The 18308-nt window shown below is 40.6% G+C and overlaps 1 protein-coding gene across 1 annotated transcript in view; it reads right to left on the reverse strand.

The window, feature by feature from the left end:
* Window positions 1-444: 444 nt before the first annotated feature.
* kif6 (kinesin family member 6) overlaps window positions 445-18308 on the reverse strand; it is a 56794-nt gene continuing 38930 nt past the window's right edge. Inside the window, exons 16-22 of the mRNA XM_019876817.1 lie at window positions 8865-8915; window positions 8623-8710; window positions 8412-8547; window positions 7438-7520; window positions 6272-6352; window positions 4543-4658; window positions 445-2010 (exon numbers count right to left, since the gene is read on the reverse strand). Of these exons, the coding sequence (XP_019732376.1) occupies window positions 1994-2010; window positions 4543-4658; window positions 6272-6352; window positions 7438-7520; window positions 8412-8547; window positions 8623-8710; window positions 8865-8915 (572 nt within the window). The 3' untranslated portion in view covers window positions 445-1993. The remainder of the gene's footprint in view (window positions 2011-4542; window positions 4659-6271; window positions 6353-7437; window positions 7521-8411; window positions 8548-8622; window positions 8711-8864; window positions 8916-18308) is intronic.

Here is an 18308-nt window from a genome sequence, read left to right on the forward strand (position 1 = left end):
TAGCTTGAATGTAGGCGGCCCGATGGACGAGTGGTTAGCATGTTGACCTCACAGTGCAGCGGTACCGAGTTCGATTCCAGTGTGGAGTTTGCATGTTCTCCCCGTGCCTGCGTGGGTTTTTGCTGGGTATTCCGGTTTCCTCCCACATTCCTAAAGCATGCGTGGCAGGCTGATTGAACACTCTAAATTGTCCCTAGGTGGATGGTTATTCGTCTCTGTGTGCCCTGCGATTGGCTGGCAACTGGTTCAGGGTGTTCCCCGCCTACTGCCCGAAGACAGTCGGGATAGGCTCCAGCACGCCCCGCGACCCTTGTGAGGATAAAGCGGTTCAGAAAATGGATGAATGGATGGATAGTTTGTACGTCTTGTCTTTGTATTGTATTCATTGAATATATTTTGAAAAAGATTTGCAAATTATTGTATTTTGTATGTATTTATTCACATTTTACACAATGTCCCAACTTGATTGCAATTGGTTTTGTGTTATATACTGATAATACATTTGAAAAGTCTTGTAATGTCCATTCATTGCTTTTCTATTCCCTTTGCACTAGTGCATGGGTGAAGGGTGATCTGGAGACGCATCCCCGGCTTGCCATCAGCCAATCACAGTGCACATACAGACAAAAAAACATTCATCCTCAAAATGGACAAATTTTACTTTTTTGATCAGTGCATGTAGTGTGTAAGGATGCGATGCGTGCATAGGAACTATTTCACATGAATTCCACCCGTCAGAAAATGCTGTTCAAAACAGACAAACATGAAGAAAACCACCAGATAAAATAACATTTGGCATGACTTTACGAAGACACAGTCTTTCTCCAAGGCAACTCCGATGCGGCGATGCAAATTGTGCAGCTGCTTCATCTGTCAAACAAATCAATGCAAAGTCATACAAACAGATTGTTCCCACGTGGTCGCTCTCTCTTTGGAGCTGGGTGTCCAGCAACAGCTCTGAGGAGGCTGGATGCCTTGATTTTCATGACCCGCAGATGCTGACAGATGCAATGAATCAGTCAGGAGCTTTAAGGCAGCCGGATGGGATGAATCTGCATCGCTGGGATGGAATTTGCATTAATGTAGGAAAGAAAACAGCATAAATAGCACAACTGGGTCTTGCTCATACCTACCAATCCGCCCAGAGGTGCACAAGCGGGGCTTAAAGGAGCACTTTTACATGTATTAAAATGAAGACGGCAGTCCAACTGTTTACAGTTCATGAAACACCCACTGTCATTCGCAGGGACATTTTTGGAAACAATTGTAATTTAACTACTGGAAGCCTATATTGACTCTATGCGTTGTACGAGATTCTGTGTCAGAATCGTAATACAATAGCCCTAAAAAATTCTGAGGGGTACTTTAGCAAAGTTTATTATAGGGCGATTACTGATATTGTACTTAGCTACACAATTGGAGTATATTTACACTAGCTTAACTGCAGTATAACCACCACAATAATAACAATAATATCAATTGATCCATTTTGTACTGCTTCTCCGGGTGAACTAGCTCCAATCCCAGTTGATGATAAAGAAAAGTAATATTATCTCATTACAGTTCATCAAAACCGAGCTTTTTTTCACCCATGGCTTCTTTTTAGAGCTATTTATATTTCCAGCCATCTGACAGTTTTCCATGCATAATTTATGTTGGTGTACATACTAACACTTAAGAAGTTACAACTGATGACATGCTGACGCCAGCTGGCTTCCTCTGTTGTCTCTCCTCTCATATCTTAGAACAACATTTGTTCAGATCAAATGGACGACGGGGCTTTGATTTATGTTGTTCTGTTGCTCAATCAGTTCCCTGGCAGTGACTCGAGCAAGATGTGTGTCGGCACCGGACCCTTTTCTTGAGTCGATGTTTAGGAACCACTTGTGATTTTTCTTCCCCGTGTCTGCATCATCGAGTGTCAATGATGCTCAATATGTCTTCTTGTATGAAGGACAACTTGAAGTCTCCTGGGTTTCCAAGTGACTTGATGTTACTTCTGAAGAGCACCTGAAATATGAAAGTCACATGTCAAAACCACTTTTTGGGAAATCAAAGAGAAAATTATTGAAAAGCTTGATTCTCCATCCATAAATAATTTGCTTTTTGTATCAGTAGCATTAAGCCTATACTCCATTTGTGAGTTAAACCCTTTTGAAAGGTTAGATAGGATTTTTATATTTAGGATAGTTTGATAGGATAGATAGAAGAACAAATAGAGATTTTATATTTAGGATAGTTTGATAGGATAGATAGAAGAAGTAACAAAATAACCCCAGGAAGGAACTTGTTGTCAAAGCTAAATCACCATCACCTCAAGCATGTAAATAAGCCTTTCGTCACCAAAGAAGTAGATAGTGGAAAGAAAAGCTGGAACCTCGGAAGGCAAATTTCTTCCTCGATTTGTTTTCTTGTCTGATGTTCTTCTAAACCCACTCCATTAGCCTCTCTGTGTATACTCTATGAGCTCAGCCTATCTGGATATCTGGTGGCAAACCACAAGACTTCCAAATCCACTTTAATATCTGCCAAAGCAAGCAGCTACTCAAAAGGTCAACTCGAAGGATTGACCAAGAATTAGCGGTTCATGAAAGACAACCGAGTATGTCTTCTGGACAGATCATGCTGCATGGCGTAAAAAAAAAAAGAAAAAAAAAAAAAAAAAAGATAAACTGAACTGAAATTATTCAGCCCATTTGTGGTATATAATCAGGCTTCTATATGACAGAGTTGATGTTTGCCAGAACATTTGCTCACTCAGTCAAGAAAAGAGGCTGTGGAAAAAAACTCGTTCCTGTTCCCTCCAGAGGGCAGTGTTGATTGTTAAATTAGATGTTTCAAACGATCAGCCTCTCCAGTGTTTCCCAACCATTACTGAGCCAAAGCACATAAATTGTAATAATAATAATGACGCATTTTACTTGGAAGTGCCTTTCAAGAATCCTCAAGGCATTGGACATCCGTAAAACAAGAGTTAAAAACAGAATTATACAGAGGAAATAAAACAAATAAAAAGCACAATGCAGTGCAGTTTCAGTGAGTAGGTGATCCAAAATATGTGCGTTTTGAGTTTGGATTTGAAAGTGGTAAGAGAGACTGATTTGCAAAGGTGGGGTGGTAAAAAGTTTCAGAGCTGGGGAAATGAGTGGCTGAAGGTCCTGCGTAGACTAGAGTGGTAGAGGAGGTCAGACAGGTATGGAAGGGCAAGATTGTGAATGGCTTTGAAAGGGAGCTGTAGCTTTAATTGAATTCTAAATTTAACTGGGAACCAATAAAGCTGATGGAGGACGGGGTGATGTGATGGAAGGAGGGGGTTCTTGTTATGATACGTGCAGCAGAGTTCTTGACCAATTGAAGCTGATAGAGGGACTTGTGAGGGAGGCTGAAGAGGAGAATGTTGCAGAATTCATAATGGGAGGTGACAAGGCATGTGGACAAGAATAGAAGTGGTTGCGGGGGAGAAGGGTAGGTGGAGTTGTTTGATATTGCAGTTGGAAGTAAACTGACAGGGTTGTGACATTGCTATGCTGATGGTATGATAGTGTGCTGTCGAGGATGACGCCCTGACTCTTAACCGGAGGGGAAGGGGAAACTCGAGAGTAGAGAAATTGCTAACTTTGGATAATGCATGTGCCAACAAGAGGAACTTCTCTTTTCTAACTGTTTAGCTTCATGTAGTCAGAGGTGAAGTTTCTGCGAAAAACATCAGGTGAAGGAGGACATGACATGCTGTGTTTACAAGAAAAGTAGAGCTGGGTGTCATCCGCAAGGCAATGAAAGAGGATATTAAACTTAGGGGAAATGGTCCCAAGGGCGAGGTGGTAGTTAATGGAAAACAGGGGGCCCAGGGCAGAGCCAAGAAACTTGGTGAGGGTCAGATGAAAAAGACTTTAGCTGGGTGAATTTGTCTCAGAAATCTCAAAGTACCTCAACATTTCAAGGCATACAACGAAACAAAAATGTCACAAAAAGGACTGCATGTACAAACTGTACAATGAAAAAACAATGGCCCTTTCTCAATTCACTCACAAATTGATTTGGTTAGGATTCGTTAAAATTTTAGGATATACAGGTTATATATACCTTGTACAATTAGGTGGAAGAGCTTTCGTTTGTTCTGCCTGTCACTATACATCACGGGTAAAGATAGATGAATGACATAACACAGGGATGTTTTTGTCGCGTCACATTATAGTTACGGCTTCCCTCCAAGTGCCGTTATATGATGGTGAAACCAAATAAATGTGACAATTTGAAATTTTGGTACAGATTTCAGCAAGGTTCATGGAAGTTGACACGCATGATTTACTTTTGTCAGCCACATAATGATAAGGCGGGCCTGATTTGGCCCCCGGGCCTTGAGTTTGACAACAGTGGTATATGATTTGTAGTTGGTAAATTAAAATTTTCGGACCAATTCAATAAAATTGGGACATTTCTCATGGCACTGTTGATGATCTCTCAAGGCGCGTTAATGTGCTGTGGCTCAGTGGTTGAGAATCACTACTATATACTACATTGTTAATTGTGTTTGTGTGTTACCCGCCCTGCTGAGGAGGTTTTGCCGGGCTCTGATGAAGGCCAGGATGTCTGCATCCGCCTGCCGGTCTCCAGTCAGAGGGATAGAAGATGGTGAGAGAGAGGACTTGGAAAGGGCCCTGAAACACAAACGCAAAGCTTCATGTGGCTTGACAATATGCACATTGTTTTGTTTTCTTCATTCATTAGTCTACTGCTCATCTTGTTCAAGATCATATATATGTGTGTTGAGCCTATCCCAGGCGAATTAAGCCACAAGGTTATGTTCTGCCAGGACGGCTCGCCATGAAGTCACTCACAGGGCACGGACAGACAAACAGCCAGTGACATTCACAAGTGTGGGAAACTTCGAGTCTTCAGTGAAGCTAAAAGTTTTGGAAATGTGGGAGGTTATTCCAGGCAAGCACAGACGGAACATGACAACTCCACACAGAAAGGATTGCCAAGAGTCCGATGTAGAATTTCTCAACTCTAAGACAGACATGCTAACTATATACACTGTGCTGTCATAAATATGTTTTATGCAATAAAAACATTGTGGCATACATTCAGTAATCCTGAACTTTGAAAATGTGTGTGTGTGTTTTTATAGGAAAGATTTTTAAAGCCCTTTGCTCCATTTAGTTCTTGTTCCAGACATCCAGCCATCCATTTTCTTTCACGCTTGTACTCATTATGGTTGCGGGTTGTTCTTTTTCCAAAAGTTAGAAATTTTATATATAAAGGAATTTTGATACAAAACAAAATCTAAGAGGAATTTTAAGACTGATTTAAAAGCAGAAAGGTTGCCCATTTCAAACGTATGAGACACACAACATGCATGGGTGTTACCATGATTATGTACAGAAGTGTCAAATTTAGCATTGCTTTGGATGCAAAGTGGCTCTGTAGTGATTGGAAACACTTGGAATTAGACACCCAACCTGTATTTTCACCTGATTGGTGCTTTGAATGTGTCATGCAATACAATGCACGATTCTTGAAGTTACTTTGTCAAGCACGCTTATCACTTCTATGGTGATTTTAACGCACCATCAAAATGCAATCAAAGATGATTATGACCTTCCCTTTGTTGGATCTATGCAGTTGGATTGATTTCTGTGGTGTATGTGTGCACAGTCTCTCTCAGCAATCCTGGGTGTAGCTGTTTATGACTAACAACCATGTAGGAAAGACTCCAGCTCCCTGTGACACTGAACAGTAAACCAGTGATGTTCATGAAGTAGATAAATGTTTCACATCATCAAAAAAAAAAAAATGTTAGTACCAATCAATAACATCTATTCATTGATCCATCCATTTTTGGATCCGCTTACAAGAGTCATGGGGCATGCTGGAGCCTATTCCAACTGTCTTCAGGCAGTAGGCGGGGGAGACCCTGAAGTGGTTGCCAGCCAATCGCAGGGCACACAGAGACACACAACCATTCATGCTCACACTCACACCTAGCGACAATTTAGATTGTTCCATTAGCCTGCCATGCATGTTTTTGGAATGTGGGAGGAAACCGGAGTACCCAGAGAAAACCCACACAGGCACGCAGAGAACATGCAAACTCCATACAGGAAGGCTGGAGTCTGAATCAAACTGCACCTCTGCACTGAGAGGCAGACATGCTAACCAATCGACCACCGTGCCACTCCCAATCAATAACATCGTCTTTAAGAATCATTTTAGAAATATTTACCGATTGCTATGATTTAAGAAAGAATCTGTTTGCCAGGCTATTTACCTCCACTCTGATGAAGAAGTGAAGTCAGACACTTGCTCCTCTCGCATCATATTGGGCCATGCTGGCTTGGGAATGAGAGTTCTTAAAATGAAAAAAAAAGTGAAATTTGCATTAAAAGACACATTATCCATTCCTTTGTCACTTCTGTCCAAAGGAAATTCCCCCAGCAGCATTGTGGCTTGTCAACATGCAGTTTGGTGAATTCCAGTCTCACTTTTTTTCTGATTTATTGTCAACAGTGGTGTCCTCTTGATCGTCTCCCATGATGTCAACTTTGGCTTAAACAATGACCGATGATGCAATCTGATACTGATGGACCTTGACATTTCATTTCTTTGGTGGTTGTTCTGGGTTCTTTTGTTACCGTTTGTATTATCCGTCTCTTCAATTTGTCATCAATTTTCCTCATGTGGCCCTGTCCAGGGAAGCTGTCTACAGTCCTGTGGATCTTAAATTTCGGAATAATATGTGCAACTGTAATCACAGGAACATCAAGCTGCTTGGAGATGGTTTTACAGCTTTGACCTTTAATGTGCTAGTCTCTAATTTTCTTTTTAGTCTCCTGTGACAACTCCCTCTTTTGCTTCTGGTCCATGTTTAGTGTGGTACACATCAAAAAGCACAGTGACACTTTTTAAATGGGCCAGCTGACTGATTAAAAGTTTGAAGACACCTGCGATGCTTGGTGGCTGTGAAGACAACTTGGTTGATTTTAATCTTTTCTAGGCCTGCTTTATGAGTTTTTCCCTTAAATATTTCTGTTGAACCACAATTTAAAAGGAAAGTCTAATTTTCATCAAATTTGTATTCATTATTACTTTTAATCGATCCAACTTATTCCTGTGACCGCTGTGGGTTTTCTTTCAATGGATGGGTACCAACAATTTTGTCCACGTGTGAAATGAAACTAGGTGGTCATTGTAGACAAGGTGTAAAATGCATAAAAACAATTTAAAGCGCAATTTAAAAGAGAACTATACTATACAGTTGTAAATCTGAATTAAAAAAAAACAAACATTTGATCATCGGTAAAAAAAAGTTTGTATTTTTCTCTGCAACAATTCTGGCTCGAATAAAAACTGACCTGGGACGGCTTAGTTTGGTTGGGGAAGGCTGCTATAGAAGATCATAAACATCGACTTGAGAGAGGAATGAAAGAGACTCACTCGAAGCCAGGAGTGCTGTGTGAGGATGGCGGCAAGGTTCCACACAGGGCTCCTGTCCGACCTCTGGCTTCATTTTTCGACTTCTATGCATCATGTCACATGTCACAGAGAGAAATTAATGAGCGAAAATTCCACTGGCCACGGCTTCATTGTTGAAATCAATTGCACATGTACAGTATTTCCCAAAACAAGGTGCCCCTTTACAGGAAAGGGCACTATCGCTATGAGTTCATCTTTTTCCATTTGTTGTTGATGATAAAGTCTTAAGATATGCCAGCCAAGTTTGCTCATCACATGGTTGTACAGTAATTCATCTGTGGACATGAGTGAGTTGGGACTGATAAATATGACATCTGATTCCTTATTTTTCACTCCACTCTACTATTCAACACAGTTTTATAACTATCACCTTTCTGTGATTGATATCAGAAACAGACAGGAGAACAAATCCAAAACCACCAGAAAAACTAAAACCCTAATGTTTATTTAACATAAATCCTATTCTGGATGCATAATCGTTCTGGAACACATTGTACTTTTCTCCGACAAATGACAAATGACCCCGTACCTTTCCTGTAGAATGTTAAACAGTGGCTGGAAGGGTCACACTGGTGCCACAAAGGGCCTCCAAAGTCAGGGACATATGCATATCAACTTACATACACTCAAGTGTCCTTAGAGGCCACGATTGATGTTTAACCCCCCCCCCCCCACCCTTGTATGAGGTTACGCAAGGCCAGGCTGAATTCAGAAGTCACCGCTTTAATGGCCTTGAAAATGGAATGGATGATGTCATTCAAGTGAATTGTTCCCATCTTCTGCTTTCAATAAGTGGATTGGCCCATCCACAAAAGAACACATTTAAGACCCACTAGAGTAGTTCAGATTTGACACTGATTTAACCATTATGTGTTCCCTGCCATACTTTATGTGCTCTTTCCAGATGGGTAGAGAAGAGAGATGGGCTCACTCACCTGCACATTGGAAGCCTCCTCGTTCCACCACTTTTGGAAATCCTTGTGGAGTTTAACCTTGGCCCTCTCCAGCAACAGTTGGAGGTGTTCAATCTCTGTTCTCAACGCTTTCAAGTGACAAGCAGAACTCTCGTAACTAATGGAATATATGAGCAGCACGATAGATTAGATAGAGGCTATTGCCCATTCATATGAGTTGAATGAATCTCACGTCTTTTTTTCTTGTTCAATGTGTTCACGCAGGTTTTCCTCCACTGGATCTACCTCCTCCCCAACATCTTTGTGATTTCCAATCACACCTATACATTATGAATATCACAGTACATTAAAAGTATTCAGCATTGAGGATCTGAGATAGATTATATCTGAAGATACACTAAAATGGGATTCAAGGAGTCAACTGAAATTGTGTTTCAAGTTTTGATTCTTTTGGGGGATGCGCAACAAACATACCAGAAGCGGCCCTCTGTCTTCGACGCACTTCCAATTGCTTCTTGAATTCATCTGACAAAGGGAGAAGTTGAAAAAAAATGTTTGAAAATTGGGAGATAATGGTGCTCTTGTAAAAATTTAACACGAAGCCATCTGTCCCAAATTTAGAGGCACATTAATCCACTCGGACCTTTCGACATGGGTTTGTAGTTAAAATACGCTGTTTTAAGACAAACTTAAGAAAAACTTTTAACATTTTTACTTGCCAAAGTTTTGTTATCCTAATTTGCCTTCGGAGGCCAAGCGTGCTCCACTCACAATTTCTAAACGCAGTTGTTTACTGATTGCATTGTGCTCCATTTTGGGCGGCACTCTAAATAAATGAACGACACATTTGAACAATGTTCTGAGTTTGTTAACAGAACATTGTTCAAAGTGCCGTTCAATTAATCAGAGTGCACTAAAAACAGATTGTCGCCCTAGGTGCTCCAACTGGGGACATGGTGCGCCAGGGTGTCAAGCAGTCCAGATGGAAACAGTTCAATCACAAACTGCTGAGTGGTTTAGAACATGGACTGCGTTTGGAAATTAATGAGAGGGGAGCGCGCTCTGCCTCTCCGAACACACACATTCTCAGAGTCGTACCAAATGATACCCTAATGTTCATTTTTTTGACTGGTTCCGCTTAGAAGGGAAGAAAAATAGAAGGAAAACCTGCAAAATAGCCAGGTTAAACTGCAATAGGTTATGTTATGGGCACAAATGAAAATCCGCGATAGACGAAATCCGTAATAACCAAACTGTGAAATAGCGAAGGAACACTGTAAAACATCACAGCTAAAAATACCCAAGAGTGGCAAAGAACAAAACAATGGACAATTGTGAAGTTCCGTTCTATGATCTTACTCCTGTTGAACATCTGTGGAAAGAGCTGAAACATGCAGTCTGGAGACGGCACCCTTCAATCCTGCGACTTCTGACGCATTTGCTCACTCCGAGTCCTGGTCAACAAGTGCGCAGGCTTCATTGGGAACGACAGAAATTGTTGAGTTGTCTCAGTAGACTGTGCAACAAATTCAAGTTAAGGAGACGATCATTTTTATCCAGGTCAGTTTCTATTAGTTCATTGCCTGGTTTTCCACAGTTATTTTTCAGTACATTTTTATTTATTACTTCAGTCAGTTTATTTCAGCGACCATTGTGGGTATTTATTTTATGAACAAAGGGATACCAGCAATTTTTGTCCGCATGCGAAACAGCATAGTAACTGCGGTTCTCCACAATACATTTATTTGCCTCTTCTAGAATGGAAATTTTTAGTTCGAGAGACACTATTTTGTTTCACTCTACCATGTGAGCTGTGGTCAGTACATATTACATTTGTCAGTTTCAAGTTACACTTAAGTCCACAAATACTGGGACGTTGACACGGTTCTCATTTTTTTGGCGCTAAACGCCACCACAATGAATTTGAAAAGAAACGAACAAGATGCGGTGTAATGCCTCGTACTTTTTAAGTGACCAAAAGTATTTGGAAAAAAAAATCCCAAACTTAAATTGTCACTTTTCAATAATTTGTTGCAAATCCTTTGCAATCAATTACGGCCTGAAGTCTGGAATGCATAGACAACACCAGGCACTGGATTTCATCCCAGGTAATGCTATGCCAGGCCTGCAACTGTCTTCAGGTCAGTTGACCGACGATTCTGTTACATAACATTCCATTTCTTTACCTTAAAAAAAAACAAAACAAAACAAAAAAAAACCTCTTTGGTCACGTTCATTGTATGCTTCAGGTCATTGTACATCTGTACTGTGAAGTGCCGTCCAAATACTTCTGAAACATTTGGCTGACTATGAAAAGGTAATATTGCCCCAAACATCACAGGATTAATCCTGACACTACCAGCACCATAAATATTGGGACATGTGTGCTAGCATTTATCATGTTGATTATTATTCTTGTCTTTGAGCAACAATGGATTTGAAATGAAACATACATGTCCAAAATGTCAAATGACGTGTTGTCTAACGATTGACATCCAAGCACTAAAAGACAAATATACTGAATGGCTTGATGAACTTAATCTACTCTGGTCAACTCGTGAACTTGTTTTTGTATCTCATTCTCTTAAATGCACCTGAGAAGCTCTCATTGTTCTGGCATGCTAATCTACAGCAGGAAAATGAAGCAGATTGTTCTTCCAAATTGCCATTCCATCAGAATTACTCTCCAAACACAGTACCAGAGACTGTTGAGACTTTGTCTTTTCTCTTGACCACAACTGTCAGGTCTCGTCACAGATGTCTACAATGCCTGTCCAGAGACCAGCTGCACAGCTACAGTACAGGATGATGATGATGACTATGCTGGTTACAACGTGCTGGTGCAAAAGTTATATATTCTGAGGATAGATTGTATACATTGTCGCACACATGGCCACTAAGACAAAGTCTGCTCAGAGACTTGGTGGCCAAGGCAGATACATCGGCTCACTCTGCCACTAAGGCGGATGTGTGTGTTGGTGTGTTGTGGAGTATCAAAAACAACAAGAGAACAAAGGTGGTAGCAAAACCATTCCGATTGTCCAAGACGAAAAAATCTCATTGGGAAAAACTTGTGCATGTACTGTACATGCTTACAATAGTGCGACACCGCATGCGACCACAGGAACATTAGCCTTCCAGTTCATGTATGGAAGCAATGAGAACTGAATTCACGAGTGAGCCAAGACTCACCACTGCTCAGATTAACTGTGTCCCGTCAGCCCAATGACATAGGAAAATATTCACTGGTGATAGGATCAATGCCCAAATTCCCAGATCACACCAATTGTGCGACAAGAAATAAAATGGACTTCTGAAAGTGACACAGGAAAAATCATTTAAAATTGAACCGCATCAAGTGAGGTGACAATTCTGCATATAATTGGAAGCGAGAATGTGAGCAAGAAGGCAAGCATCACCCAAAAGACTAATTCGATCATTGCCTCACTTCTGGGACTAACACTGGGTTAACATATGGGTAACTCATCTTTTCATCATTCTCTTTGCCAATCAAGCTTGAATTCCCCAAATGAAAAGATAGAATTTCATAAGTGAGCGACGCGGAAGAGCCACAACTGTTGAGTAAATGTTAACCAACTGAGGTCAATCACAGTGAGGAACACTGGCGTATAAACAATATTAACCATAAAGGAAGCAATTTCAGATTCAGATGAAATTAAATGGACAGTATATCAGATAGCAAGATGAGTAAATTACTCAGGCAATTACGTGTAAGAGTGAGAGCTTTTCAAGGTATTGGGTGGCAGGATCGTCTGCGGTCATTTTCCGTTACATTCCCCCAGGTCTCGCACATGTAGACTATGCAGTTCTATGACTCTGTTAAAGTGATCCTGCAGCCAGTTGAAGGTTTAAAGTGCAAGCCCTGAAACCTTGTGTGTGGGGCTACCTTTAAACTGTGTGCTGCAGGTGCCGTTACATAATTGGGTTACTAATACTTCTAGAAAACAGGTGTCAAACTCAAGGCCCAGGGGCCAGATCTGGCCTGCCACATCATTTTATGTGGCCCGCGAAAGCAGCTCAAGCATGTCAACTTCCATGATGCTTTCTAAAATGTCTACCACAATTTTGAATTCTCACATGTATTAAATAAGAGCTATATTCTAAGCATTCCGTCTTTGCTTTTCTCTTCGTCAGAATGTTACAGCTTGGTTGGTAGCAGGCAAATAGCTGTGGCTAACTTCTTTTTACACTTGCAACACTAAAGAATGTTAACAGGAAAATGTGTGAGAAACACATCTGTGTTTCTGCGGTTGCATCAAGACTGTTTTGTCACATTTAGGTTTCAACAATGCCAGTTAAAAAGTTGCCTGCACAGTTAATAGAGCTTTTGTGATTACATTGAAAAGAACATTTGAGGAAGGGTTTTTTTTCCCATCTCTGTCATGGGAAAATCGTTTCCAAACACAAACAAATCAGAGGTCAATTAGCTGCTCAAAGTAGCTTGTGTTTGACCTTGGAGCCTCTGCAGATGATTAGCTTCAGATCATTTTCCAGGAATATACTGTGGAAAGATCATATGGCAAAGCCTTGCATCAGTAAGGCTACGGTGTGATTTTAAAAGCCAAAGCCCCACGTTTGCTTATGACCTACAGTCAACGAATCAGGATCCAACCAAGCATGATACTGTAAATTAATTCACTTTAAAGCCATGAAATGCAAGGATAACAATGACGGCATGCTGAAACACACACACACACACACACACACACACACACACACACACACACACACACACACACACACACACACACACACACACACAGCCATTCCATCAGAATTACTCTCCAAACACAGTACCAGAGACTGTTGAGACTTTGTCTTTTCTCTTGACCACAACTGTCAGGTCTCGTCACAGATGTCTACAATGCCTGTCCAGAGACCAGCTGCACAGCTACAGTACAGGATGATGATGATGACTATGCTGGTTACAACGTGCTGGTGCAAAAGTTATATATTCTGAGGATAGATTGTATACATCGTCGCACACATGGCCACTAAGACAAAGTCTGCTCAGAGACTTGGTGGCCAAGGCAGATACATCGGCTCACTCTGCCACTAAGGCGGATGTGTGTGTTGGTGTGTTGTGGAGTATCAAAAACAACAAGAGAACAAAGGTGGTAGCAAAACCATTCCGATTGTCCAAGACGAAAAAATCTCATTGGGAAAAACTTGTGCATGTACTGTACATGCTTACAATAGTGCGACACCGCATGCGACCACAGGAACATTAGCCTTCCAGTTCATGTATGGAAGCAATGAGAACTGAATTCACGAGTGAGCCAAGACTCACCACTGCTCAGATTAACTGTGTCCCGTCAGCCCAATGACATAGGAAAATATTCACTGGTGATAGGATCAATGCCCAAATTCCCAGATCACACCAATTGTGCGACAAGAAATAAAATGGACTTCTGAAAGTGACACAGGAAAAATCATTTAAAATTGAACCGCATCAAGTGAGGTGACAATTCTGCATATAATTGGAAGCGAGAATGTGAGCAAGAAGGCAAGCATCACCCAAAAGACTAATTCGATCATTGCCTCACTTCTGGGACTAACACTGGGTTAACATATGGGTAACTCATCTTTTCATCATTCTCTTTGCCAATCAAGCTTGAATTCCCCAAATGAAAAGATAGAATTTCATAAGTGAGCGACGCGGAAGAGCCACAACTGTTGAGTAAATGTTAATCAACTGAGGTCAATCACAGTGAGGAACACTGGCGTATAAACAATATTAACCATAAAGGAAGCAATTTCAGATTCAGATGAAATTAAATGGACAGTATATCAGATAGCAAGATGAGTAAATTACTCAGGCAATTACGTGTAAGAGTGAGAGCTTTTCAAGGTATTGGGTGGCAGGATCGTCTGCGGTCATTTTCCGTTACATTCCCCCAGGTCTCGCACATGTAGACTATGCAGTTCTATGACTCTGTTAAAGTGATCCTGCAGCCAGTTGAAGGTTTAAAGTGCAAGCCCTGAAACCTTGTGTGTGGGGCTACCTTTAAACTGTGTGCTGCAGGTGCCGTTACATAATTGGGTTACTAATACTTCTAGAAAACAGGTGTCAAACTCAAGGCCCAGGGGCCAGATCTGGCCTGCCACATCATTTTATGTGGCCCGCGAAAGCAGCTCAAGCATGTCAACTTCCATGATGCTTTCTAAAATGTCTACCACAATTTTGAATTCTCACATGTATTAAATAAGAGCTATATTCTAAGCATTCCGTCTTTGCTTTTCTCTTCGTCAGAATGTTACAGCTTGGTTGGTAGCAGGCAAATAGCTGTGGCTAACTTCTTTTTACACTTGCAACACTAAAGAATGTTAACAGGAAAATGTGTGAGAAACACATCTGTGTTTCTGCGGTTGCATCAAGACTGTTTTGTCACATTTAGGTTTCAACAATGCCAGTTAAAAAGTTGCCTGCACAGTTAATAGAGCTTTTGTGATTACATTGAAAAGAACATTTGAGGAAGGGTTTTTTTTCCCATCTCTGTCATGGGAAAATCGTTTCCAAACACAAACAAATCAGAGGTCAATTAGCTGCTCAAAGTAGCTTGTGTTTGACCTTGGAGCCTCTGCAGATGATTAGCTTCAGATCATTTTCCAGGAATATACTGTGGAAAGATCATATGGCAAAGCCTTGCATCAGTAAGGCTACGGTGTGATTTTAAAAGCCAAAGCCCCACGTTTGCTTATGACCTACAGTCAACGAATCAGGATCCAACCAAGCATGATACTGTAAATTAATTCACTTTAAAGCCATGAAATGCAAGGATAACAATGACGGCATGCTGAAACACACACACACACACACACACACACACACACACACACACACACACACACACACACACACACACACACACACAATATTTGTGACATGGAAGATATAAATGAAAGATTAATTTCACCATTGTGTCAAGTGCCACCAACGCGCAATGCTGCATTACACACTCGTCCAGGCATTTCACCTCTGCAAGACACGTCTGTAGGCTCAGACGCCAAACTTCCTCAAAAGTAGATCCCCCCGCCCCACCACCACCACCATTCCCATTTTCTCAGAAGTCATGCTGTGGATGTAAAGAAAGAATTTCGAGATAAGCCATGTTAACTATTTGTCATTCGGAGGTTCAACATGTAATGCTGCACCATGGCGAGATGATAAATGCTATCCATGTGTGTTGACTGGAATGTGCTTAAAAAAAATCTATAGCCTGTTCAGTCAACAACGGTTATAATTTCAATTTTTTTTCAAGAGTTGCATGTTATTTATTCACATTCTGTGCCTTTACTGGACTGATGTGTAAGCAGGTGATAAAAGCTCAATGAGCAATGGTCATGTTTAATCCTATGGGGAAATAAGACAAGATAAGATAAGAAAACCTTTATTAGTCTCGCAATGGAGAAATTCCCAATTTAAAGCAAGTTATGAATGGAAGAAGTAGAACAACAAAATATAGGAGCTGCTGGAAAGGCAGCCACTCTCGCGGCGCCATCTTGAAGTCAAAATAACAAAAATAACACAACACAAAGCTTGGACACAAAGAACACATGCCGTACGCAATGCTGCTTTCAAAACCATTCGATATTTCTATTATTAGATCTAGGGAGAATGAAATACAAAAAACCATAAGCTCGATATGGGAATGTACTGCATAAATTCCTCAGGCCTGCTGCAGCAATCAAGAGTTCCTGTCCATAACCCGCTGCCATGCACACGCTTCAATATGTGCACCAGTAATCCTTCCAAATAAATGTCTATGTGCTTTTTGGACCTCAGGGCTCAAAGCATATGCTCCTTCGGTGCGTTTCGATTCCGTGACCATACAAAGTGGCCAAGAATAACCCTGTAAACCTTGGAAATGTTTGGACAAATGTCTGCAGAGGCTACTCTTTGCCGCTTTGATATTGAGCCCAATGCTGAAAACATCCAACAGTCAAAGCAGTAAAAAGCTTTTATCTATATTGTGCTGTTCCGCCGCTCTACATCAACCAAGAGACAAATATTGCATTTAGTTTCCAAGCAGAGCTTCCAAGATGGCAGGCAAGCACACCGAGCTTAATATTACAGCATCACTTTCCAACCAGAAGAGGCAACCACCGTCCACTAAAAACACTCCTCATCTCGAAGGAATGTAGCTCCATGTGTCTATTAATGCAGTCATATTTAACAGCACCAAGACGTTTGCTGGGTGTTTTACCAAAATCAAATCAACTTTAAAATACAGCATCAAGAGTACCATTGAAAGGGGAGGAAGTGTACACTTGTATGTTTCATCTTAAAATCATTTCAAACCCCCTAGTACGATTAGTGGCGGAAATCACGAGTCATAATAATCTGATGTATGCATGTATGTATTCTATCCATTCAGACCAAGAGAGTCATGGTAATTCCGAAAAGGTATCATGCAGTGGAAAAGGGGGCAAAGATGGTATGCATGAGCACATAGTCGTTAATAAATCAGCCAGTTAAATTACATCTACTCTACTCATTCCAAAGAATGTGAAGCCAGTGTTATTAAGATCAGTGGAATATTCCAAACAGGTCTGAATACACTGCTTAACACCAGGTTTTAAGCAGAGAAGGCTTTAGGTATCATCCCTAAAGCTTTTTTTTTTTTTTCGCACGTCGGGTTTTTGAGACATTTCTGTTTAACCTGTAAAAACTAAAACAATACGCATTACACCATATGTTGTAATTGACACTTGTAGCATTTTAGGGAAAAAAAATCTACCTGTTGCTGAACCCAACCCTTAATTCATAAATATTACTAAATTTAATACTATATTACATATTCACTTGAGTATGTCGATGCCGCAGCCACTTTAGATGTAGCAAAGTGAAGTGATTTGTGAAGATGCCTCGTTCACTTGCCATTTGGATATGTATCATCAAACCGTTGCTTTTGATTGTATTATGTCATTCCAACTAAATGTTATGAATATTAGTTGCCGATTTTATGGGGAATGCAGTGGACGCATCCAATATGGCAGATGCACTGACAACGTTTCGAACGAGCCACATGGTTCAAGGCGCATCTGCAGCAGAAATGAAAAGAAAAGTGGAGAAGAAAAATGAATCTTCATTTTGTCCAAAGGGTTTCTGACTCCCTTGGGTCCAAATGGGTGTTTAGTTTACCCAAGTCATGTATTTTGTACCTCCTCAATTGCTATACAGTGACACACCATGACAGCATAAACCTGTAATGTAGGAATATAAACATGATCCTATGGGTGAAAACTGCAATCATGTCACCAAAATTCATGTTGACATCTCTACTTAGGCTCACACCTCCATAGAGGCGCTCACTCCAAAGTGTATGTCGCTCAGTGAGAGAAGCGCTTCGTCCATGCAATGCAATACAAAATATTGAGGCGATCTTTGCGATATTTTTAGTTTGATGTGGAGGTAGAGATATCCACATACATTTTGGTGACGAGGACGATTGTGGTTTTCTCACATATTTTGCAATATAAGCTTTTTTATGCTTATGTTGCGTTTTAGATGGCTGCCCCAGCTGTCATTATTTACAAATACATACATATTTTATAGACACATTACATAGTGGCACCCCAAATTTTTTTTACAATGCAATACAAAATATTGAGGCGATCTTTGCGATATTTTTAGTTTGATGTGGAGGTAGAGATATCCACATACATTTTGGTGACGAGGACGATTGTGGTTTTCTCACATATTTTGCAATATAAGCTTTTTTATGCTTATGTTGCGTTTTAGATGGCTGCCCCAGCTGTCATTATTTACAAATACATACATATTTTATAGACACATTACATAGTGGCACCCCAAATTTTTTTTTAAACAAATAATAAATTGCAGACTCACTTTGAAAAATGTGCGAGACTCTCACCCGCACATTTTCAGTCAGG

Source organism: Hippocampus comes, unplaced genomic scaffold, assembly GCF_001891065.2.
Source record: "Hippocampus comes isolate QL1 unplaced genomic scaffold, H_comes_QL1_v1.1 scaffold107, whole genome shotgun sequence".
Lineage (NCBI taxonomy): Eukaryota > Metazoa > Chordata > Actinopteri > Syngnathiformes > Syngnathidae > Hippocampus > Hippocampus comes.